The sequence below is a fragment of the Ovis aries genome, chromosome 16 (genome assembly GCF_016772045.2).
Source record: "Ovis aries strain OAR_USU_Benz2616 breed Rambouillet chromosome 16, ARS-UI_Ramb_v3.0, whole genome shotgun sequence".
In the NCBI taxonomy this organism is placed as follows: Eukaryota; Metazoa; Chordata; class Mammalia; order Artiodactyla; family Bovidae; genus Ovis; species Ovis aries.
Genome location: NC_056069.1, coordinates 33,506,251 through 33,533,261, shown reverse-complemented (window position 1 = coordinate 33,533,261; position 27,011 = coordinate 33,506,251). Strand labels below are relative to the sequence as shown.

Sequence of the window (27,011 nt, the reverse complement as noted above, 5' to 3'; positions counted from 1 at the left end):
TTGTTGCAATGTTGCTTCTGGGTTTTTTGTTTTGCTTTGGTTTTCTGGCCTTGAGTCATGTAGGGTCTTAGCTCCCTGACCAGAGATCAAACTTATATCCTCTGCATTGGCAGGCAGAGTCTTAACCACTGGACCGCCGGGCAAGTCCCTAGCTTCTATGACTTATAAATGAAAATTCAATTGCATGTGACCAATTCATTAACTATAGCATAATTAATGAACTATAAACCTCATTCCTTTCAGTTTCTGATGGTTACAGGGGACTCCTTCAAGATTTGAATGATGAATCTCTCTTATGAGCCGCGGTATTGCTCACACAGTGTTGAAAATATCAATGCGTTATCAGTGAATTTCCGTACTGGCCTTTTCTTCCCCACAAGACGCGCTGTAGCTTATGTCTGACCCTGTCCACACTGACAAAGGAGATGCTTGATGCTGAAGCGCTTGCAGTCTCAAACCTGAGTTTGATGTGGCACAGGAATGAGTATTCTGGAAATGTCCTCAGCTACTCTGACTGGGCAAAGATCAACAGTGTCAATCAAAAATGTCATACTGATAAACAGTGGGGTGAATAGTTTTTCTTCTTCAATCAGAGCAGAACATGACTTCCCAGCAAAAGAAATTTAAAATTAGCATGTTGTATAACATGATATTCTAATTGTTTACTGTTTTCTCTGTGTCCCTGAAGTTCTTTTTACCTTGCACACTGGAGCAAGGTCAACTTTTTATTCAATGTTTTAAATTGACTGTGGAACACTGCAGAATAGAGGAATACATCAAGAGATGCAAATAAAAAGCAATTTAATTTTGTTTTATTCTTCTTGCACTAGAGAAAGTACTCTGAGGTATTCGAATCATTTTTTAAAAAAATTAATGACAAGGGATATAATTCTTATTGAATAAAGCAAATAAAACTAAGCCTAAACTCTAGCTCTACATTGTGGCGAAGTAAGGGGGAAAGAACTAAAAAGGGGAAAAGGGAGGAGGCTGAAATATGGATTCATCTAGAGAGTGGGCAAAAACAGACAAGCACATCCACCGGAGAATTCCATTTTAATGAGATTTTTTTCTAAGTGTGTTTCATCTTAAACCACAGTTAAAACTGGGTTCCAGTATTATTATTGTGACTCAGAGAAGTATATATATATCATGACTATAAGATTACATATTACATATAAAACATAAGAATATGTCTTATATGCATATATATTATGTATAATGTGTAGTGTTTGTATGTGTATGTAGGTGTGCATGGTTATATGTTTCCAGTTTTATATGACACCTCAGACTCCCTTTCTTTCTCTTATTATGTATATCTGTGTGTCTAAAGTCTCTACCTTTATTAAAGGAGAAAGAGAAGGAAAGTGAGAATATTTCAGGAAGAAAATACAGCTCATCACTCTTCATTTTAGTTATGGGGCTTCAACTATTAAAATCCTGTATGTTTGATTAAAGATTCACATAGTTCTTTAACGGACCTGAACTCTAAGCCTTTAGCAGCTTTGCTGTAAATGCATGAGTATAGCTTATCGAATGAGAAATTATTTTCTGGGCTACAGCAGCAGTGACCAGAATAATTTCATCCCTAGAGTGAGATGAAACCAAGACAAGGGCCAGAGACTTCCCCCAATCATTTGTGCTCAGCTTTAATGTTGGTGCTGTTCTCAATGGCAAAGACATCAAATTCAGTGAGCAAATATTACTCCAGTGGAAAGGATAACTGTAATGAAATGTAAGAGGTGATGTGGAAAGCCCATCACAGTGTAAATCTCTGGGATTTCAGTTAACTCTGTCAGGCAAAAAATTTTGAAGACCTTCTTACTGAAAATCCTTTTCAAAGACATATATCCCGTCTCTTCTCTTTAAAAGCAGATCATGATGGATATCTGCTCATTTAAAGTAGGAAAGACTTAGGGAACCCACATTAAATGTAACTATTTGCCATAATGAGATATAAGAATAGAGGAATTGAAATTCTACTGACCCCAGGGTTGGCTTGGTGTCTTTTAAAAATAAATTCCTGATTTCTTTTGTAGAAGAGTCAAATGATCAAGAATTCTGATTTATTTAGGAGAATTGGACACTTGGGTTCTGGTTATTACACAGTTACTAACCATGTTTTCAAGATAGAAGCATCACAAGAATGCTGTGTCATTTCACACTGAAGCCTGAAAACAAATTTATAAAAAGGTACTTAAGCTCTAATAGAAATGAATATTGGTGACTGAGCAACTTCACTTTCCCTTTTCACTTTCATGCGTTGGAGAAGGAAATGGCAACCCACTCCAGTGTTCTTTCCTGGAGAATCCCAGGGATGGGGGAGACTGGTGGGCTGCCATCTATGGGGTCACACAGAGTCGGACATGACAGAAGCAACTTAGCAGCAGCAGCAGCAAGATAATAGTTAAGAAATCAAAAGTTATTTTTTAAACCAAGATTTATATTATTATTTTATATGTAAGCAGAAAATATCACAGATTATATCCCCTGATATAAAATTGCAACTTTTCCTCAAAGAAAAGTGCCTCCCATCTGGTTTCAAGCTTCGCCACCAGTAGGGGCATGTCTGGCTCATACTAACTTAGTCCCTTGTCAAATTATTAATTGCTTTTCATCTTTTGCCCTTGGCTTTTAGTTAAAGTCATTAAAAGAAAATGACTAGGTCCAGTCTTTAGGACTCAGTGCTTTCATTGCCTAGGGGGCCAGGTTCAGTCTCTGTTGGGGGAACTGAAATCCCACAAGCCATGTGGCAAAACAAAACAAAACAAAACAAAACAAAAAACCTGTCAGTGGATTTGTTGTAATTACAATTTTATAAAATTATCTTCTATAAAAATTCTATAAGTAAATTATTTTTTGGAGTTTAGTTCCAAGACAAATTTTGTTTTCCTAGGTGATAGCGTGTATCTCTCTTTAGTTTACCACTGCTAGGCAGTTTATGATGTTCTTAAATGTCAGGAAATTCTGAGACAAATCTGATGCCCAAAGAGGTTAAGCCTATTTATTTCTCCTTCTTTTTTTGACCTGAATTTTCTATTTTTATTTTCTTGAGTATGTACATTTTGGTTGTTCTTCATATCATTTTGGAAATAAAGCACGGTCGAAATAAAGTCGATAAAGAACTGAAAGGATAGAGTAAGAGAAAAATGCAATTCACAGTATCTTATCAGTTAAAAATAAGTGTTGAAGAAATCGAACCTGAGTTCTTTAGTTCCTCCTTGCTAAACTGATAAAGGACGTCATACACGCCTCCCAGAGAGCCAGAGGTGAAATAGTGAGTCCCGAACTCATCAAAGATCCGGCTGTATAAAGCAGAGTTGTATTCTAGAGGCAGATGGTTAAGTGCTTTCAAGAAGACATCAGAAAGCTGCAGATCTTTAGTTTTCATTGTGAAGTTTAAGACTTTTATGACTTTATGGATCCTAATAAAACTGGAAGCCTAAATGGAAGAGAAGAAAGAAGTGGAAAAAAAAATGATTAAAGGTAATGAAAGCTTGAGGTATCAAACATTAAATGTTTATTGTCAGCTTCATTGTACCATAGTATTATAATTGTTAACTGTCCATTGAATGTTCCCACATACAAAATGATAATTTTCATCTTATTTTTCCAGTACCTCTTCCTTCAGTTCAGTTTCCTTAGATATTCAAAATGCTAAACAGATAAGATAACCTCAATCATGTAAATTGTGTGATGGAGGGATATGCTGTCTGCCAAAAAGAAATCAAGGATCAAAAAGTCAATCTTGCTTTCTTGATGGTCAATCATGGGTGCATCCCTACTGCATTTTTATTTAGAAAGTCTTGCTAATGCAAATAATTGAAAAAATATTGTATACGTTTTTAGCTGGAAGTTACACAATGAGATTCAAATCGTAGCTTTGTCCACCAGCTGGGGAAAGCATATCAATTCTCTGGGCCTCAGTTGTCCGGGAAAAGTCACCTGTGCACAGTCTTCATCTGTGACGCTTCACACTCCTTTCAACTCCAAGATGCTATGACTCAAAATTACTTAGGCGGTAAAATTAAGCAAAATTGTTTGTATCCTCTGTCCTCCATCCACAAACAGAACTATTTGTTTGGAGGTTCTTTTTTTCTTTAATCATCTCTTGTTATGTCAGGTAAATTTAGGATTATGTGGTTGGTAGCTGCCCCAAATTTCATTCCATTAAATTGTCCTTTTCCATAGACACTGAGTTTTATGAGTATATCCACATATACTGTTGTTTTAAAAAATTTTAGATATTGTAACTGATGTCTTAGTTTTAGCAAATTGTAATGTTTAAGTAATAAAAAGAGAGGGGCATACTTTAGCCAAAAATCTGTATTAGTTGAATTGTTAAACCTGTCATTATTATGGCTACAAATTATTAAACAGCTATCTTCCCATGTGCTATAATTATGGCACAAAATGACTATTAACAAAGAAGGGGAAAAAGAAAAAAACACCACAAAGCCTGAGGAAGAGACAACATTCGTTCCCCTCCCTCTCTGTTTCCCTCTTGCTCTTCCTCCTTCCTGCTCTCCCTTTCTCCTTGCTCCCTTCTTCCCTTCAATACGTTTCTCTCAGCTATCTCAGAGGCAGTGGACACAAACGTGAGCAAGGCAGAAAAATGCATGCCTTTATGGAGCTTACATTTTAAGTGTCCATTAACTGTAGGTTTAATACTTGAATTTTGTCATGGAGGTGTGGCCTTGGAAAGACAGAGGGACATTGTGCTCTTAGGAAGAAGCACTCTTACTCCCTGAATATCTGAAATGTCTGTTTAGTTATGCGCATTGAAATAGGCTGTTCAAAATTTTCAGGTCACTTTAAAAACGAAATTGTGGGAAATAGAAGTGAAATTTTGGTAACTCGGCTTAGCACAAACATCTCCCTGGTGTTCCATTTGCTAGTTTCTAAGGGCTAGAACTGGCTATTTTGAACTAAAAAATTACCTGACAGCAAGTTATTAACTATGTATGGTCTATTTCAACATTTTGTGAGATCTTGCATTATTTTAACCATCTTTTTGTTGGTTCAGTTTTGTAAAGCAATTCCAAAAACTCACTGAATAGTATTTTGACTTTGAAACAGACTGTCTGACCAACCAATGTTTAGTGAGATCTGTGCTTGACAAAATAAAGCATTGAGCGCCACTGAAGGGCTTGAAATGATTTTCAAGCTTGTGGGACCTTGTTTTCAGTATTTGAAGATTAAGAGAGGTTTGCAGAAGCATTTTCTATTTAACCTGAGATATCCTGATTCCGTTCAGATCTAATCAAAGATGTTGGGTTGAACCATACAAAGTTGCCAATCTTGTAAGTCAAAAATGGTTGAATATCAGCAATTTCATATGTTTGAATCTGATACTGTGAATAGTCTGAAATGTTTCCACTTTGAGGCAGATATTAAAGGATCAAATAAAAGCTGTTTACCTACAGATAAGAGTTTTGTAAGTATTCTCTAGCATGTTTGAGACATTTAGAAACTGATTCTGAGAAGCAAATCTTAATATTGAAAGCGAAAGTGAAGTTGCTCAGTCTTGTCTGACTCTTTGCAACCCTATGGACTGTAGGCTACCAGGCTTCTCCGTCCATGGGATTTTCCAGGCAAGAGTACTGGAGTGGGTTGCCTTTTCCTTCTCCAGGGTATCCTCCCAATCCAGGGATCGAATCCAGGTCTCCCAAATTGCGGGCAGATGCTTTACCCTCTGAGCCACCAGGGAAGCTGGTGTATATATGTGTCTGTGTAGATACACACACACACACACACACACACACACACACACACGTGTGGCTCATTCAATAAAAGAAACCTGCCTGCAATGCAGGAGACCTGAGTTCAATCCCTGGGTTGGGAAGATTCCTTGGTGAAAGGAATGGATATCCACTCCAGTATTCTTGCCTGGCAAATTCCATGAACAGAGGAGCCCGGTGGGCTCACAAAGAGCTGGACATGACTGAGGGACTACAACACATACACACACACGCACATATATATTTCAACACCTCTATTTCTCTCCTCAGCTTTGACTATATTTTTGGGCAGTCATTTCCAATCCTGGATATGATATTAGAGCAAGCTGCTGCTGCTGCTGCTGCTAAGTCACTTCAGTCACAAGCTGGAGGACTTAAAAAAAAAAAAGCCAGAATCTCACACCCAATCCCAGATAATCTGAATCAGTAAATTAAAAGAAGGACCTGGGGAGATGTATTTTTACTTCCTGGTACTTCTGACACTAACTTGTCTTAATAATTTGGTTAAGTGTGAGGGGCATGATATAATCCATGATATAACCCATAATCCATTCAGAAGTGAACTAACAGGGGCTCCCCTGGTGGCTCAGTGGTAAAGAATCTGCCTGCCAGTGCAGGAGAAATGGGTTTGATCCCTGATCTGGGAAGATCCCACATGCCGTGGAGCAACTAAGCCCGTGTGCCCAAGTCCGTGCTCCTCAACAAGAGAAGCCACTGTAACCAGAAGCCTGCACCTTGTGAGTAGAGAGTAGCTCCCACTTGCTACTATTAGAGGAAAGCCTGGGTTGCAATGAAGACCCAGCACAGTCAAAAATAAATAAATTAAAAAATTTTAAAGTAGGCTAACAATCTGTGTTATAAAAGGAATCTGTTTTGTTCTTTTTTACATGCTCATATCACTAGAGCTATACTCTTTTCAGAGTTTGATGAAGATAAGCAAGAAGCTTGAAATAGAATGTGGTAGATGTGAATAGTGGGCAAAAATTAGAAAAGTGATTTCAATTCCCAATTCTGGCATTTCCTCATTTTACGATCACGAGAGTCACTTAGCTTCTTGTACTAGAGTATAGTGCCTGATGCAGCGTAGGTCTGTGATGGATGCCAGTTGAATTAAAAATAAATATATGGACTTCAATCTACTTATCTGCAAGATGATGTTAAAAATATCTACCATTACCTGTTAAATAGTAAAGAAGGCTGAGTGCCAAAGAATTGATACTTTTGAACTGTGGTGTTGGAAAAGACTCTTGAGAGTCCCTTGGGCAGCAAGGAGATAAAACCAGTCAATCCTAAAAGAAATCAACCCTGAATATTCACTGGAAGGACCGATGCTGAAACTCCAATACTTTGGCCACCTAATGCCGACTTTTTGGAAAAGACCCTGATGCTGGAAAAGATTGAAGGCAAGAGGAGAAGGGGACGATAGAGGATGAGATGGTCAGATGGCATCACCGACTCAATAGACATGACCTTCAGCAAGCTCCAGTAGATGGTGATGGACAGGGAAGCCTGGCATGCTGCAGTCCATGGGGTCGCAAAGAGCTGGACATGACTGAGTGAACAACAACATTACCTCTTAGGGTTCTTTTGAAGACAAATGAAATGCTTGGAAAATTTATCTGTAAAGTATTATAAGTACTCATACTTACATAAGTATATGAATGAATTAATAAAAAAAATATGAGGGGCACTATGGTAGAAACATAAAGAGCAATAAAATGGTGCCCTCCAGTGCTGGTGCCTTTGGTTCTGACACTGGTACTTTGGTCTATTCTTTTCACATCTGCCATCAAGTTCTTGGATTCAGGACCCAATCTTCCCATATGTCTCTTTGGAAAGAACAAATCCTACTTAGAGTGGTGGTTGTAATGAGAAATAGATACTATTTTAAAAGACACTTGTAAATGTCTAAAAATGCCTAATAGAAATCTATCCCCTAAATCATTTAAGAGTTGGAATACAAATCTAGAAGATTTTACAAGCAAACAAAGGAAAAAGGAAGATATGAGGAAAGATTAACCAATGAAAATGCAGTTTTATGTATTGAAAAGTTCCATTAGTTCCTGGCAAGATTAGTAGATAAAGTCCAATGCTTAGAGTATTAAAAATTTCAAATTTTCAGAGAGAGAACAAAAGAAAGAAGATCAGCTTACATGTAATTTTTCCTGTGTTACAATAGAAATTAGAAGATAGTAGAATAACATCCACCAGCTATCAAGAAAAGAAGACTGTGTTCCAAGATTCCTTTATCCAGTCAAGATATTTTGCATCTTTATTGTTCAATGAAAAGACAGACATTTGTATATATATAAGGATTTAGGGAATATACTTTGCATGTATCCTACCTGAAGAAAACACTGGAAATATGGCAATTGAATGAGAACAGGATCTCAAGAAAGGGAAGATGAAAGAAGAAGTGGTGATGAGTATGTATATGGGATATAGAACTATGTAATATATATACACATACACACATACAAAGAAATACACAAATACAAAATACATATTCTGAACTGGAATTTATCGTATTATGTGAGGAATTGTTAATAGGGAAGATGGGATCCAGAATAAATGACTAATGAACATATATAATATAAAAAAGAATACAAAACAATTCCTAGGAATAGCTTGGAATACAAAGATTCTATCTCAATAAAACTGAAGGCTTTGGAGGCTTGTGGTGGTAGTGGTGGGGAAAGAAAGAAGCAAATATGTTTGCTAGGAGATTGTGGGAATGGAATGCGGGGAGTAGAAAAATGATTAATCCTTTGGTGGAGGCTATATATTACCTCATGGAATAAAAGAAAGACATTGGTTTAATTATGTGCATTAACCAGAGAAAGGTAAGTACCAGCAGAATTTAAAAGTTTAGTAGAACTTCCAAAATGACCAAAAAAAGTAAGAAGAAATGTGACAAAGAAAAGTAAAGAAACAAGAAACTAGCAACAAAGTTAAATGAGTGAGACACATTAAAGAGGAAAGGAGCATGATTAAATATTTCAGAAAGATACTAAATAGAAGTTGGCTGAATTTCTCCAGCAAAGACCCTAGACTGTCAGATTATGTTAAAAAAAAAAACAATATTCTGTTACATGTGGTTTATAAGAAATGCGCTTAAAATAATAAGACAAAAGTTAAAATAGCAAGAACACAACCACAAGCACAGCCAAATGCTTGCAAAAAAGGCATTATTATCTCTATAACTTTTGAAGTGGGCTATAACAACAAAAAAGTAAGTCTACTTAAATCTATGTTAGAAATCCTACTATTTGATATTAAAATGATCTCCTTCTCCTTGCATGATTGCTGGAATCAGTGTTATTTTTCAGGAAAAATTAAAAAGATCAAGAACCACTTTTATTACCGTTTTGTGGGAGGCTTGAATGGCTTGTTTAAAGGCAGAAGTATGGGAGCTGCTTCGACTTCTCTTTGAGGAATAGAAAATCGGTACATGAAAAGAGCCCGTAGCTTGGCTAGAACCTAAGGCTTCTTGATGTTTATTATCTTCAAGGGCAATTAAATCGTCGTAGAAATCTGTTTCCAAATCATCTTCTTTAGTTTGCACCTGGAGGAAAATCCACAAGAAATAAAACGTAATTTAGGAAATTAGAGCTATTTGTGAACACCTAATCCAATGATCATTCATTCATTGATGCATTCAGTAAACAGTTATTGTGGACCCATTTTCCTAGAGAACAAGGAATAGTATTAGTCCGTGTCTTCAGGAAGTTAATAGTTTAGTGAGGGAGAGAGACAATCAGACACTCAATGAGAGTAGCATTATGTTTCCAATGGGATTGCCACAAATAACTATAACATTCAGAGAGGCAATACTAGGGAAGTTACCATCAAGGAAATGACTCCTAAACTGAGATTTAGTGAGGTGACAAGAACACAGACCTAGTTTAGTCTGCCTGTGAATTTGATGCTCTTTTTAAGCTAATGGAAGGTATCTTTCAGAAAATTGAGACCTAGAAAAGTGGAGGGCAGATCTTGTCCTACTCTGCTCTGGCTCCATCCTGAACCCCTCAGCCTTATTCATATACTAGGCATTAGCACTTCACTGGCCAAGTCTGCAAGACAGAGAACAAATCACCAGTAATCCATTGGTTCTGTCTGGTAAGTGGTGATCGGTTTTCATCTGACCGGGTCTGGGAGGAGGAGAAAAAGCAGCCAGTGAAACTTGAATTATGAGTCCTTGATGAATTTTCCAAGCACAAGGTAAACCCTTGCTATGGTTATGCTAGTAAGAAGAGAACAACAGACAAATTTTTAAAAGTTGCAAATTTGATTGATTGAAGAGTACCTCTTTATGTTAAAAATGCTTGTTTTGTTGGTAATGAAAAAAACTCTTGTTTTAAATTATTTAATATTAAAATGCACTGTGAGGCAAACCACATGTCATAGTTAAATAGCTTGCACAATTAGTCAAGGGAAGAAATAACCCAGCTGCAAGAGAGTCTTGCTCAACAGTAAAATACAGTCAAAAGTTCAGGATTCCTCTGAGACATTGCAGTGCATGCTAGTTAGCTTTTAAAATGTCCAAAAATGAAGTGCATCCATTAACAACAAAGCGATACAACCATAATTAAGTGTAGTTGCTGACATTTCTTTAATATTTGTTTAAAAAGCTTGACTACAAATATTTAGTTTTATACATTAACTCTCATGTAAGAAAAGATGTGTCGCCTTAAAGAAAAAATATATTTGCATATAAAGTAAGGACATTGGGTATCCTGGGAAGAAGCTCAGAGAAAATCTGACCATGTATGTTAGCTTGGTGAGAAAGCAAGTTTATCGCTGAGCAATGCTGAAAAATTGAACTGGGAAACTGGGGCCAGGCCTCCTATATTCTGATAAAGCATTTGAATTGACTTCTAAAGGCAAGATTTTGCATCTAATAAGTTCTTTAACAATATTAATTGAAGGATTGAAAAATTGGGGATGCCACATATTGTTTTGCAAAGATCGTGTTAACTATAGCTAAACTAGAGGCAAGGAGAGCAGTTTAAAAAACTGTTGCAAAAAAGTTGAAAAAGAAGAATGGCCAGATCGAGGGCAACATTGGTTGGGTAGAGACAAAGTGGTGGATTTTAAAGATATTTAGGAGGTAAATCAACAGAAGTTGTTGACTAAGAGGTGTATGTGTGTGTGTGTTCATGTGCCTGTGGGGGGCGGGGGCAGGGGTGGGAAGAGAGAGAGAAATAATGAATGGGAATGCTGTTCCATGAACAGGAATATGGAAAGCCAAGACAATTTCACAAGGAGAAAGATGAGTTCTTTTCATGATGTGTAAAGAACAGCTGGTGAGCTCTGATTAACTTCATCTTCCTAGCTTTTCCCAGAAAGAGATGTTAAGCAAACTCTGGGAAAAAGGTTTTAATCCCCATTTTACATCTTATTTCTAGCCCATCCTGACTATCTGTGGATCTTGTGGGCTGATGACCTCCTAGAGCTTGACATGTGTCGACATTTCACTTTTGTGTCTGAAGAAAGGAGCTGGGTTTGTAGGGAGGGGTAGAAAACAGTTGAGAGAGGCTGGGGGAACGGACAGGATGGTGACCCTTGGTTGCTTGTGATGTGAGGGTTAGAGACAGAACCTAAAGTTATGAATTTCACAAGGGATTTGGAGAGGCTTTGGGGCACTTCAGACCTTTGAAGTCTTTCAGGCTTTAGGATGCAGCAAGAAATGTTATCTAGGTAGGTCAGTATATTGGTAAGAATCAAAAAGACTAGTGATAACTGCGCTCTGTACTTTGCTGGTGACAGTGAGTACTTAGCGTCCAGCCAGTAGCAAGCAGCAACTCTTAAGAAAAGAGATGAGGTGTCCTGAGATAGTGATACAACTCTGGGGACTGGTGCAGGGGTTGTACTGTGACAGAGCTCTGCATTTAGCACTTGGGAGATCCCTGAGGGGCAAGATTCTTCCTACCGTCTTCCATTCTGACTTCCTGTCCAACTGCCTTCCATTCAGCAGCCTTCTCTAATCTTTGTGTACCAGCCAGCTCATGAATTCCATTGTCTCAATATGCTCTGATACTGTAGAAGAATGGAAGTCAGATGCCTGCTGAATTTCTCTTCCTCTGCTGTTTTCAGTGAGGAATAGCTTAGATTTGCACAGATGCCTGTTAATGGCATGAACAAAGTAATAGCTTGCTAACAGGGGTCAGTGGAAAGTGAGCTACTGTAAGGAAAGTAAGTGACCTCGGCTCTGGTCATTTTCAAACCTTCCTCAGCAGTTGAATATTATCTACAGCCCAATGACATATAGATAGAGACCAACTCAGGTAGCTTCTTAAGGTAGAACGAGTTTCAGAACTACATGGATAACGAAAAGAATATACTTTCTTCTGAATGAGGAATTTCAGGCTGTTATTTCCTGATGAAACTTGGCATGCAGGCTTGGGTTACTAAGTTACATGGGTAGATCCAGTATTCTGCGGGTAAATGTTTAAAAACCAATTGTCTGAGGGGGGGAAATAAACAACAAAAAACCCTGTGATTTAATACTACAGCATTGGCCTTTCTCTTGCTGTATATATTCCTACTATGCTGATTTCAAGCTAACTACCTATGTGATACTCTTGAATTCAAACTTGGAAAAAGATGCACAGTAGCAAATTATTATTTTTTTTGGGGGGTGGGGAAGCTAATGGTTTTTAACAATTAGCACGGACTGCCAATTGGCATTGACGGTTAAGTGTTGTGTCCTGCAAATTATTACGTAGTACTTTTATGATACAATAAATGCAAGTAGCTTCAAGAGCATAGATTCGTGGTCAAATGTGCCAAAATAATTGAGAAGTGATATATTTTGAGTAATTATCATGTGTTTTAATATCTTTATTTTAATTTAATATCTTTATTTAATCTTAATTTAAGATCATATATTTAATATCTAATAATGGTCATGTTTAATAATCAGCTTACAAAAGTCTTGAAAATTTAACAGTTGGCTTTTATAAGCTGGAAAAGCTGACTCTAGCACATCATTGGTGAACTTCACAGGTGATACCTTTTAAATGAGAGTTTATGACAGGTACTCAGACCTGGCACTTGTTGCAGAATCATTAATATCTTTCTTGATACTTTATTATCAAGGTCTCATCTGGCACAAATTCTCATTCACTGTGCCATTTACTTGCTGCATTACTCTGAGAAGGTTTCTAACTTCAATTATCTTAAATATCCTATTATTAATAAGAGGAACATAAAGTAAATTTCTCTTTCTGGGAAGGTTGTTATGGCACTTGAGTAAAACTCATAGTATTACTTAAGCGTAAAGTGTTAACTCTGCCCATATTTTACTATCATGTGTTGAGCCAAGATTTTTTACTTGTAAAACTGTATAAAAGAGATGCTTGCTGAGAGTATAGGCAGTATTTTTTTGGGGCGGGGGAGTTATTTATTTTGAAAGTAAGTTAATGGATTGGTTGTTTAGGAGCTAGAAAACTTCCTTCAACATAACAGTAATGTATATAAACGTTTGGGTTTTAGCTCCTACAAAGCCTACATCTTAAGAATAGAATACATCTTCCATCATTGACAGAATTTTTGATGCTATCTTTTCTTTGGAAATATGTCTCTTCTGAGTTCTTTTTCAGCATTCCAGCAAGACCTTCTCTACCTCCCTTGGTGGTAGTGAATCCTCTGGGGTTAGCATCTGCTGGATCTGTGGCGAGAGAGCGAGGATTTTCTTTACCTGCTCAGGGTCACTTGTTACTCTAGTCACATTTACTTCCAGGCAGAGGTGGGACTTCCCAAGGTAAGTCTCCCCAGAGGAGTTTGAACTTGACAGTTGGATTCCAAGACTGTATCCATTAATATGTATTAGATGGTTTTTAAGTCGAGTTTGTCAAATTGGAAAATGACTGTATTTATATGAATATAATCTTTTTTTTAAAGGATCGAATGATTTGCTGAATGCATATTATCTGAAAAGTGGTCTCAGAAATCATTAGATTTTCTGAAATTCTCCCTAGCATGTCAAATTTGTATGCATGGATACAACAATTAAAGTCCTGTCTTTCCTGTTTGCCTTATCATAAATGAGAAGAAACAAACTGTTTACTTTAGTTCAGCAAGTATGGAGTACTTATCATGTGTAAGGCGCTGGGATAGATTCTAAGAATATATAACACACTGCTCCTTATGACTCAGAAAAATGAAAAGAAAACCAAACCAACTAGTAGAATGGGATGGAAGGTAAGTAGAATTACCCCCATTATGCTTAAATTCATCTGGATTTTTAAAATGTGTTTTATGTCTAAATTTTGTGGTTAACTGAGAGAACTATGGTAGAAGATTCTGAATATACCAAGTCATTTATCTGAGTGGGGACCTGTTATAGCTATTTGTTCATGGGAGAAAGCATGGACTCTGGAATTTGGAAAAGTTGTGCTTAAATCTTGAACCCAACTACTTGATAGATGCTTAACTTTGGGCAATTTAGTTTCCTTGTTTTCCATCTGGGAATTGAGGATGAAAACACGGACATTACTGAGCTGTGGAAGGAATAAATGTCAGCACATGATAGTGATGAAGAATGCTCATTACCTTTTTATTCTGTCCCTTCCTTCATGACTCTTTTCATTGAAATTTAGCTTATAATCACCATTGGCATTTGGAATGCCCTCAAGATAGGCTGTCGTACCTCGAAGTTGACATTTTCTAGATTGGCCGCAACACGGTATGGATTACTTGCTCTACTGCTTTTGACAGTTCTACACACTCCTCCAGTGAAAGAGTTATCAAGGACTTCTCCTCTGGGCTCTCCTGCCAGGAAATGAAACCTAGAAACAGAGTAATTTTTAAGAATTCAATAGATGTAAAGCAGTCTTTAACATTTATTGTATTTATATGAAAGAAATTCTTCTCTTAGGCATGTTTTGACTCTTGACAGATGGCTTGAAGGAAAGTCCATGTTTTCCAGTTTATGGAGAGGTATCCAAAAAGGTCTGGAAGTCAGAGAGCGTCCAGGTCGGTGAGCACACGGAGGTGCAGGTGAGTGGTACCTAAGCAAGGCATGGAAGCTCATGCCCTTTCCACATCCTTGCCATACCTATCTCTCCCAAAAGGGTGTTCATCTGTTAGGTTCTCTCTATTCCACTTATTTAATTGTTCCAACCTTTCACTATGAAATAAAATTTAGGTTTATAATTATTTCATGACTTACAAAACCAACACAAACTTTGGAAGCAGATTATGAAATAAATTACTACATAATTTATGCCATTCTGGGTCCATTGTCTTTACTATCATACAGTAAAAGAATTCTTATAAAGAGCTAATAATGAAATAGTAACAGCAATATTTTAATAGAATTGTAATCTATTATTATTGTTTATACTAATAACTATAATGATATTTAAAATCTGTTTAACAAATGCTTACATAATGTTTACTGTGTCTAGTACTATTTGATCTGTATTTGACATTAATATTATATTTAATTAATATTTATGACAACCATGTGATATAGGCACAATTATTATACCCATTTTACAAATGAGGAAATTGAAGCACAGACAGATTAATTAGCTTAATACAAATCAAGTATTTAAGACACTGTTTCGTGGTAGATAAGAACTACTCCAGAATGCTGATTGTTTTCCAAGTTCTTATAGATATTAATATCTGTTAAATTAACTCTTTAAAAAAAAGTTTTTTGTCAAAAATTTAGTATTGCTGAATCACATATGATGAGATAATGCATGCACGCTTAGTTGCTTCAGTCATGTCTGACTCTTTGTGACTCTGTAGACTGTAGCCCACCAGGCTCCTCTTTGCATGGAATTCTCCAGGCAAGAATACTGGAGTGGGTTACCATGCCCTCCTCCAAGGGATCTTCTCAACCCAGGGATTGAACCCATATCTCCTGCGTCCCCTGCCTTGCAGGTGGATTCTTTACCACTGAGCCACCAGGGAAACCAATGATGAGATCATAGAAAATACCCATAATGGTGTCTGCTGCCCATTTCTTGGCACAGAGCTCGCAAAACCCATGTAATTTATGTAGTAAGAGCACTAAGAGCATCTTTTTTTTCTAATATTTAGTCTTTGACCTCAGTTTTTGACACAAGGCTTCTAACACCTTGGAATTTCTTGAGTGACAAAAGTGTCTTTTGTTCCAATGAGGTGATTCTTTGTGGGCTCCCAGATGGGTGCTGGTCACAACACAGATCCTGCCATGATTCAAAGCTTAGAATTTTTAGCCCTACCTTCCATTCTCCAGAGAGGGGAAACGGGCTGAAAACAGGGGTAATGACTGATTACGCCTATGTAATGAAGACTCCATAAGCATCCCAAAAGTATGGGGTTCAGAGAGCTTCCAGGTCGGTGAGCATACGGAGGTGCAGGTGAGTGGTACCTAAGCAAGGCATGGAAGCTCAGGCCTCTTCCGCATCCTTGCTGTACCTATCTCTCCCAACAGGGTGGTCATCTGTATCCTTTATCATATTCTTTCATAGCAAACTGGTGAATTTAAGTAAATTGTTTTACTGGCTTCTATGAGTAGCTCTTGCAAATTAATCAAACCCAAGGAGGAGTTTATGGGAATCTCCAGTGTGACAGGAGCACATATGCAAACCTGAACTTGCAATCGGTGTCTGACATTCTGGGGGAGCGGCGGCAGTCTTGCAGGACTGAGCCCTGAACCGAGGGGATCTAATACTGTCTTCAGGTAGCTGAGGTCAAAATTCAATTAAATTGTGGGGCAGTCAGCTGGGGTCACAGACAATGGCTTGGTGGGGGAAACCCCCTGCCTATGTCTGGCATCAAAAGTGTTGAGGTGTGGCAGTGGTGTGAGAATAAAAGATGTACATAACAGGAAAACCCACATGTCAATCAAATCTCAGTAAAACTGATAAAAAAGAATGATTCTTACCTTTCCTGTAAGATATATCTCATAGTCAAATTCTCATCCATATTTGAGTTTGTATAAGTGGGCATTTGAGGGAGGAAGTAAGAGGAGCTGGTCTGGGAAAAACTTTCCAAAGAACTTAAGTTAACATGACTAACACAGGTGTTTAGGACTCATTTTCTGAGTTAAGAGGGGTCAATGAGGAAAAAAAAAACTGATGATCTTATACTGCCCTTATCCAGTCTACTTATAAGTTCATCACTAACAAGAACGGGCTTGAGGAAAATGGCTCGCAGGTCATGAGGAATCTCTGATGGTAGTCACTGCTGGCAGAGGCTGAAGATAGGACTTTTGTGGAGGTGGCCCTCTTAGGGCACCCCAAGGAGACTTTTAGAAGTGAAGTCAGCTATGTAGCAGTTTTTAGCACTATTTTCTCTACTCACCTCTGTGGTATTTAAGTTAATTTTAAATATTTTGGTGTCTCAAACACATTGTGGCTTTTATTATGTTAGGTTTCTAAAGTGTTTTATCTAATTTGACTTTAATGTTATATTTTATAACTTTTTGAATCTCATTAGAATTTCTGTATATAAATGTGCATGTGTGTTTGTATATTTATTTCTACGTGTGTGTGTGTGCATCTGTGTGGATGCATTTGTACCTTGTCTGAGCCTGAGAGAACACAAGCAGCCCACTATTATTGCCTGGTTCTTGCTTCAGATTTCAAAACTGGTGACTGATGTTGACAAAGTAGCAATGTTGGAATGTCTTATTAAATTCTTTATTGGAAAGATGCCATTTAAAAGTGAAGGACAGTCACTCAGGAAGCTTCTTTTTTTGGGTAGAAATGTGTTGGAGAGAAGCAGCGATTTTAAGGCCAGAAAATTAGAGATTCCAGTAAGCAGCTCTCAGAACTCTCAATCCCTGGGGAGGCGAGGAGAGGACTGGCTGTCCCTGAGCCAGCAGGTTTTGCTCATTTCTGAGAATCCTTGGGACAGCAGCTCTGGCTGGCAGAGTCCCACATGGTCCTTCTGCCAAAGTACACACAGCATGTGGTCTTTCCCATCTGTAACTCGAGAGTCTAGATCAACTGAACAAGAGGTGAGTTTGTAATGTTACCCAGAATCAGTCAGAACATTGGAAAATGGGATTATCAGTGGGAGGTTTTGGCTGAGTTTTTCTTCCAAAGAAAAGAAGAAAAGGAAACCATTTCTGTACCTTGACAAGAAGATGCTGTGAAACACTCTTGTTGAAATAACTCTTAATTAGGAGTTCTCAGTTCAGTTCAGTTCAGTCGCTCAGTTCAGTTCAGTCGCTCAGTCGTGTCCGACTCTTTGCGACCCCATGAAGCCCAACACAACCTCAAATCAGTTTGTAGCCATCCAACTTAGAGCTGGGGAAATTACAGCTGAGAGATGTTCACTTATTTGGTCATGATATTGTGAATTAATGCAGAAGTAGGTGGTGGCTCAGACGGTAAAGAATCTGCCTTCGATCTGGGAGGCCTGGATTCGATCCCTGGGTCAGGAAGATCCCCTGGAGAAGGGAATGGCTACCCACTCCAGTATTCTTGCCTGGAGAATCCCATGGATGGAGGAGCCTCCTCTCACTTCCAGATTAATGGCTGTTGCACTTTATTGCTGTACTTGAGTTTGGTTCTACAGCTGCTAGTTTTCATTCTAATCAAATGAGGTTGTATTTGCAACTGTTGCTGTTTGTCTTTAGAGCCTCAAGGTTTCTTTTTATGCAAGTCGGGCAGTACAAGTAAAGACTTTAAAAATCTCACTACAAAGCAATAAAAGCCTGAATAATACTATTTGCTTTCTGGCCAAAAACTGAAGGGAGAATTATTTATCATGAGAACAGGAGAGTACAAGAAATTACCTTTACTGGTTTTTCTTATGCTTTCAACTAAGGCGTAGCTCTTGTTTTCTTTTCTTTTTCTGCCTTTTTTTTTTTTAAAATAGGATTATAATAGGGAAATATTGTGAATAAGTTTTAGAGGATCAAAGCTCAATGGTGATTTTTAAAATACCAGTCATTGAATGATGCTTAAACACCATTTGAGAAGTGGAATATTTCCTGCCATATCAGTAAACAAAGGATGTTAGCAATTGCAGCTACCACCAATGGTGAACTGGTGAGCCCTGAGGGAACTCAGGAAGGAAAGAATACCTGCCATAAGACTTTAAACAAGCTATGTTTATGAAGTACTCATAGCATTGTCTACTACGCACTGAATGTGAAAATGCTAAATTTAAATTATCATTTTACTTTATTAAATAGCTAAAAATTAAAAGTAATTATTTTTATCATTAAGCCTGGCAGCCAAGTATCAGGGGCAGATAGGACTAGTGGGAGGAGTAAGAGGTTAATGAGGAATGTGAACAGGGGTGGGTCTCACTGCTTCATCGCTGCTTCCAGCTCTGGTTTTGAAATGGTTTTACTTCCCAAACGATAAAAAGATGTTACATACCCCATGCCCATCAGCTGTACACTAGGGATGGGTTTATAGCTCCGTGAACATACTGGTTTTTTTCTCCCACAATTCCTTTCATCTGAATTGTCTCCACAATCATTTTCTCCATTGCATTCCAACTTGCTGGCAATGCAGCGACCTGGTCAAGAAATAGTAATATGGACAACAAATGGTCACTTAACAGAGTATTTATTGATTTGAAACATGTTTACTTTAAATTTCAAGGGAAGGTAGAGGGCCAGTTTTCATTATTCTTGATGGGAAATAAGGAAATGGAATAACAAACTGATATTTTCTCATCTTGTTTAGGATTGCAAGAGTCTGGATAGAATTAGTCACTCTTGAGCTGATTGTCTTAAATCAAAGAAACAACTCTAGAATCCCATTCCCACTACAGTGAGCTTGCTGCAGAAATCATGTTCTGTAGGAGAAAATTAACAATAAGCTCAGAATTTTGTTTTAATTCAGGATAATAGACTCAAGGTCACTGCTTTTATTTTTAAAAAACTATAATTTCACACACACATGTCTACTGGTACACATAACAATGTGACTTAATGTCTAAAATTTTATATTGAGAGAAAGAAGCTGGACACAGACGAGGCATGCCATCTGAGTCTTTTATCTCATGTTCAAGAACAAGAAGGATTAACTAGAAACAGGAAACAAGGAACTTTTGGGGTTTATGGAGATTTTCTGTACCTTGATTGGGGGTCATTTACGTGGGTGTACATATTTGTCAAAATCAAATTGCACACTTACTATCAGTATATTTTACTATATATAATTATTTTGAAAAGTAAAAAAAAAAGTGAAAGTGTAAGTCACTAAGTTGTATCTGACTCTGCAACTCCATGGACTGTAGCCCTCTAGGCTCCTCTGGAGTTTTCTAGGTAAGAATACTGGAGCAGGTTACCATTCCTTTCTCCAGTGGTTATTCCTGACCCAGGGGTAGAACCTGTGTCTCCTGCAATGCACGCAGATTCTTTACTGTCTGAGTCACCAGGGAAGCCCCCACTTTACTATACATTATTAAATATTTTATTGTAGATATTCACTATATATGATTACTGTTATAATTACCATTAATAAGAGTTTCACTACATACAATTTACTATATCTATTTTTTGGACACATTAAATGCCTGGATACCACAGTGTTAGATAGCAATTTGTGTGAGTGAGTTTAGAAAACAGTACCAACTCAGATAATTCTCTTTCTTTTAAAACTTGCTGAATTTCATTATGATCCTAGGAAACAGTGTGTGCCTGTATATTACTGAAATTGAAACACTCTTTCTACAATGACAGATAGCCCATCTCCTGCTCCTCAGTCTCTTGCGTATAATCAGGAATGCTGGCATCTGTACCATTATGTACAAGTCTCATCAACAGTGATTGAATGTTTTACTCAGGACTATCTTATCTGGAGAATTCCATGGATAGAGGAGCCTGGTGGGCTATACAGTCCATGGGGTTGCAACGAGTCAGACATGACTGAGCGACTGAGCACCTTCATGCACACACACACACATCTCATTACCTATCTTAAATTGTGGTCAACATTTCAATACAGCTATGAGTGACTATTTTGATCAACTGAAATGCTTGAGGAAATTAGATATTTTGTTGAATTTATTTTTTTTAACTAATAAAGAGTTCCCCAGAAAGCACTTAGTTTCAACTTTTGGGGGGTTAATAATCTTAATGGATGATAGAAAAAGCAAGAGAATTCCAGAAAAAAACATCTACTTCTGCTTTATTGATTAGGCCAAAGCCTGTGACTGTGTAGATCACAACAAACTGGAAAATTCTTCAAGAGATGAGAATACCAGACCACCTTACCTGCCTCCTGAGAAATCTGTATGCAGGTCAAGAAGCAACAGTTAGAACTGGACATGAAACAACAGACTGGTTCCAAATAGGGAAAGGAGTACATCCAGGCTGTATATTGTCACCCTGCTTATTTAACTTATATGCAGAGTACATCATGCACAATGCCGGACTGGATGAAGCACAAGCTGGGATAAAGATTTCCAGGAGAAATAACCGTAACCTCAGATATGCAGATGATACCACCCTTATGACAGAAAGTGAGAGGTACTAAAGAGCCTGTTGATGAAAGTGAAAGAGAAGAGTGAAAAAGCTGGCTTAAAACTCAACATTCAAAAAACTAAGATCATGGCATCCAGTCCCATCACTTCATGGCAAATAGTTGGGGAAACAATGGAAAGAGTGACAGACTTTATTTTCTTGGACTCCAAAATCGCTGCAGATGGTGACTGCAGCCATGAAATTAAAAGACATTTGCTCCTTGGAAGAAAAGCTATGACCAACCTAGACAGCATATTCAAAAGCAGAGACATTACTTTGCCAACAAAGGCCCATCTAGTCAAACCTATGGTTTTTCCAGTAGTGATATATGGATGTGAGAGTTGGACTATAAAGAAAGCTGAGGACCAGAGAATTGATGCTGTTGAACTGTGGTGTTGGAGAAGACTTGGGAATCCCTTGGACTGCAAGGAGATCAAACCGATCCATCCTAAAGAAAATCAGCCCTGAATATTCATTGGAAAGACTGATGCTGAAGCTGAATCTCCAATACTTTGGCCACCTGATGAGAAGAATTGGCGCATTGGAAAAGACCCTGATGCTGGGAAAGATTGAAGGTGGAAGGAGAAGGAGACGACAGAGGATGAGATGGTTAGATGGCATCACTGACTCAGGACATGAGTTTGAGCAAGCTCTGGGAGTTGGTGATGGACAGGGAAGCCTGGCATGCTGCAATCCACGGGGGTCACAAAGAGTCGGACACGACTGAGCAACTGAGCTGAGCTGAAGAATCATCAGTAAGAAAGGTGGAATGTAATGCAAGTAATTAAATCATCCTTTGATTATTCAAAATTTTATATCAAGACATTTATTATAGGTATGAGCATCATAATCACACAAGACTGAAAATATAGAGAGAATTAAATTCCTGTCAGTCCTAAGATATAACCTGAAAGATACCCTATTTGTTAAAATAACACATCTCTGGTTTTTCTTGTTTGCTTTTCTTAGGGCAGTGCAGAATGGTTAATTTAGTTTGAAATAGAGATGCTTTACCTAAAGGAGAAAAAAAAGACATATCTTACAGTTTTTAAAAGTTTTGAACATAGTACTCACAAATTTGAAAAAGAGCTGATTTTTTATATTTTACACTAAAACTCCCATTTTATCAGATGGAGGTAGAGATACACTTGTAAGGTACAATTCTCATTAACCTAGGTTTATGATCAGGGTACCAGATATGTAAGAAAGTCTATTCATTTGATACTTCTGTAATGGAGCAGGACCCTGTGGGGCTTTTCCAGCTAGCGTTCTCTCATATCCCCTGCTTTAGCTCCTCTCTGAAGTACCTACTGAATATATATATGTGTGTGTGTGTGTGTGTGTGTATACTTTTGAAGCACATGTCCTGAGTTGTTTCACAGGTGTGAGCATCCCCCACCAAATGGAAGATGTTAACCTCTTGATGACGATGAACACAAAGCCCCAGGCCTCCTGGAGCCTAAGGACTGATAGTGACACACCCCTGTTACCTCATCACCAGCCAGTTAGAGAACTGTGCATGAGCTGATCACATATCCTGTGACTCCCTTCCCTTACCTGGCTTTTAAAAATGCTTTACTGAAATGTTTCAGGGAGCTCAGGGGTTTTTAGGGCTTGAACCACCCATCTCCTTGTATGGCTCTGCAGTTAACTTTCTCTGTTCCAAACTCTGACATTTTGGTTTGTTTGACTTCAATGTGAACTTGTGCTAACAATTCTAGGGATATTATAGAGTCTCTATTAACAAGGGTGGGCTTCCCTGGTGGCTCAGTGATAAAGAATTCACCTGCTAATTCAGGAGACTCAGGTTTGATCCGTGGGTCAGCAAGATCCCCTGCAGAAGGAAATGGCAACTCACTCCTGCATTCTTGCTGGGAAAATCCTACAGACAGAAGAGCCTGGCAGGCTATAGTTCATGGGTTAGCCAAGAGTTGAACATGACTTAGTGACTAAACAGCAACAAGATTAGCAAGGGTAGGGATGAAAGCAAGAGGACCTCTCTTGAGCGATGTTTAGGAGTGGGTGGCAGTGTGAAATAGGACTGATGGGACACAGTTGAGAAAGGTTCTAGGTCATGGAAACACAATGCAATAGGAAGCGGAAAGATTTGTGAGCCACAAATATATCCTGTACTAAAAAAGGAATGGCAGAGGTGAAGGGACATTTCAATAGTTCAGAATTTGTAGAAGTCAGCATGCTTTGGCCAACACATGCATATATATATATATTTACACCTGGAATTATGTAGTCATTTAGAATTATATATGATTTTCCTATTTACTTGAATTGATTTATGTTACTACATGGTATATTACTTTTATAACCAGTTGCAAATTCTCATCTCTGTGTTAAAGTTAGGACTTCGAGAGGAGTTGGCATAGTGCATGGGGATTTGCCTCATGGGTTCTTCTCAAAGGTCCATGTATACATTAAAGGGATAATTTGAGAGAATAGCACTGAAACATGTATATTACCGTATGTGAAATAGATGACCAGTGCAAGTTCGATGCATGAAGCAGGGCACTCAAAGCCAGCACTCTGGGACAACCCAGAGGCGTGGGGTGGGGAGGGGGATGGGAGGAGGGTTCAGAATGGGGGGACACAGTGCACCCATGGAAAATGTTTTAAAAACTAAACAAAACAAAAAAAATACAATTCGCCTTGGGAGATTCTGAAGAGCAATCATGAGAGTAGAAAGGAAAGATAGAGATTTTTTCTGTTGTTAACTGATCCAAATATCATCCTGATATTTGTCAGGATGACTTACATCATCCTGATATGTCAGACAAATAATGGTCCATCCAATCTTTTATTCCTTTGAGAGTGGCATTAGTGGATGTTTTTAGGAGAGTACAGTGGTATATCATCTTCAGTGGAATATTCAACAACCAAGAGCCCATGGCATTACCCAGTCAGAATGGTACCCATGTTTGTACCAGAGATTAACTAGTTAATGGTTGGACTGTGGGGAGATCTAGGAATTTCTGATGAAGGGATCTGGGCAGTAGGGCAGAGGTCACTAAGAGAGCTCAGGGTAGCAGCTGCTTATCAACCATTACAGCTGCATTTCAATGGTTCAGTTTCTATCACCAGCTATGGACGTATTACTGATGAAGTAGAGATTGCTGTGCCTATACCAGTAACTTTCCTGAAATCACTCATCTTGAACTGATAGCACATGGATATATCTAAAGACTTCTCAGACTTGTGGATATTTTTGACATAAACTCTTTCATAATAAATTTCATAGATTTATCATCTATTGAATATAAGAGTTCTCCCTGGTAATCTGTTCTAGAAACTACCCTTCAAGCTTCAAATTGATGTACATCAGTTCTAAACTTTTATCTTAATATTCTGAATATAGTGCTTAGGTCTGTATTCCCCTTAGCCATTACCATCAAGGTTTTTCTCATATTCCCTGTTTTGTCAATATGTGACATGACCTTATTTATATACAGAAATTCAGAAATTTTTTCTCTCATAGTTCTGGAGTGCAGAAGTCCAAACAAGATTTCTGCAAGGCCGTGCTCCCTCTAAAACTCTGGGAAGGTCCTTCTTGCCTCTTCTCAGCTTCCAGTTGGTTGTTGGTTGCTCAGTTGCTCAGTCATATCTGACTCCTTGAGGCGGCATGGACTGTAGCTGGCCAGTCTTCTCTGCCCATAGAATTTTCCCAGCAAGAATACTGGAGTGAGTTGCCATTTGCTCCTCCAGGGGATCTTCCCCACTCAGGAATCGAACCCCCATCTCTTGTGTCTCCGGCATTGGCAGGTGGTTTCCTTACCACTAAGGTCAACTGGGAAGCCCCTTATTTACTTAGGCATAATGTATATCTCCCTACCCATGTCTCACCCTCACATCCTGTTTTGGGGATGAGGTACAGAGAGAAAACCCTGGAGCCAGCCTTCCTGTCTGACTTTCAGAAAAGATTGGTAAAGCTGAAAGCAGGAAGCAAAGAGTAAGAGAAGAGAAACATTATGCCCAAGTCTGGGGTCAGTTTATGGGAATTCGAAATCTGCCGTCTAGTTCTACTTTTCAGTGTATTTTAGAGTACGCAAATAATTTGGATTTTATTAATCAGAACTCTAATTTTATTTTAACTAAAATTGACTATTTATACAAGAAATCAGTGAACTATGGCCCATGGACAAAAACTGACCTGCTACTTGCTCTTGTAAATAAAATCCTATTGGAACATAGTCATGCTCATTTGTTGACATACTGTTTATTGTATACTGCCAAATTGTGGCAGCTTTGATGCCACGATTCCAGAGCTGAATAGTTGCTACATAGACTGTATGGCCTGCAAACCCTAAAATATTCACCACCTGGACTTCTCCTGAAAAAGTTTGCAGATCTGACCTATATGGTTCAACATGCTGAGCTTTGGAAAGCTATTAATTAGCAAGAGAATACATAGGTTAAGTAGTATATTCAAGGTTTGATTATAATCTAACAATACTTAAATATCCAAATGTATGAATCTGTACGAGAATTGAACTTGAAGGGAATTGTTGCCATTGTTTAAATCATTTGCAGTCTCCTCTTTTGTGATTGTCTTTGGAGTCATTCAATGGACCATACCAGAAAATTTGTTACATCATCTCTAACCATCCCCTTTACATAATATCTTAGCATTAGCATCCTTATCTTAATAAACTATATTAAAATTTTAAAATGCATCACTCTTTTTCAATTGCTTATTTCAGTTGTGCTTATTAATAGCCCATTTTTAAAAGTATCTGCTTCCTCCTCTATTTCCTCCTCCTCATTCTCTTCCTCCTGTTTCATAACAGTGTAGGAACCTGGGAACCTGTACTTGATGAGCAAAGGAAACAGGTAAGTGGTCAAGATGATTATAGCCTGAAAGCTATAATTTTACACATGAATAGTACATAATTGGTAGCATAACATCCCTGTCTCCCTAGGCTTAAAATATGGTGGGACTTTTCTATCATGACTTTCACTGGGAGTCAATTGGAATAACTTTAGTCATTTTTAGTGAAGACTGAACATTTTTCAAAAGACATTACCACTGTCACAGCGGAATTTATTCTTGCAGTCAATCTCTTCAATTTTGCAGAGCTTGGATGGAATGCATGGCTGAAAGGTCATGAGAGGCTCAGTACATGGTTGTCCTCCAAACTGACTGGGGTGCAAGATGGGCCTAACCTTAAACTAAAAGGAAAGGAGAGAAAGGTGAATAACTCTGAGGCTGGATCAAAGCCAGAAAGTGTCTAAGAAAACTGGGCTTCTCCGTCACAGTAGTGATTTTTCCTATAGTGGCATTTCCTAAATTACTAATGATTTTTCCCCAATTCCATTATTGTGTTTTCTTAGGGAAGTCAATACTTTTGGGGTCTCATTTTTCCAACCTGTAAAATGAGGAAGTGGGACAACAAATTTCCTAAGGTTTCTAACTCTGAAATCATAGGATTCTAAATTGAATCAAAATCAAATGAACAAATATTTACTGAGCATGTCCTGAGTGCAATAAATCTTCCAGGTCATAACAGTAGCCCTTTTATTCCTCAAAGATAGTGTGAAGTGATAAATGTGAAAGGACTGATGGGGGCGGGCTTATGTATGAGAAAGTCACTGTGGAAACCAAGGCTGGCACATTTTCCACACTTTGAAAGGTTTCAAATTGTCAGTAGTAAATCAAAGCGGAGAAGGTAATGGCACCCCACTCCAGTACTCTTGCCTGGAAAAGCCCATGGGTGGAGGAGCTTGGTGGGCTGCAGTCCATGGGGTCGCTAGGAGTCGGACATGACTGAGCAACTTCACTTTCACTTTTCACTTTCATGCATTGGAGAAGGAAATGGCAACCCACTCCAGTG

General features: G+C 38.2%; 1 protein-coding gene across 8 annotated transcripts in view; it reads right to left on the bottom strand.

Moving 5' to 3' along the window:
- The window catches only part of C6 (complement C6), an 84,492-nt gene that overhangs the window by 38,494 nt on the left and 18,987 nt on the right, over positions 1 to 27,011 (bottom strand). For all 8 annotated transcript variants that reach the window (XM_042233825.1, XM_042233823.1, XM_042233826.1 and 5 more), the window contains 5 exons: positions 26,205 to 26,349; positions 19,076 to 19,217; positions 14,392 to 14,530; positions 9,103 to 9,303; positions 3,199 to 3,439 (listed from right to left, as the gene is read on the bottom strand). In XM_042233825.1, coding sequence (XP_042089759.1) covers positions 3,199 to 3,439; positions 9,103 to 9,303; positions 14,392 to 14,530; positions 19,076 to 19,217; positions 26,205 to 26,349 — 868 coding nt within the window. The remainder of the gene's footprint in view (positions 1 to 3,198; positions 3,440 to 9,102; positions 9,304 to 14,391; positions 14,531 to 19,075; positions 19,218 to 26,204; positions 26,350 to 27,011) is intronic.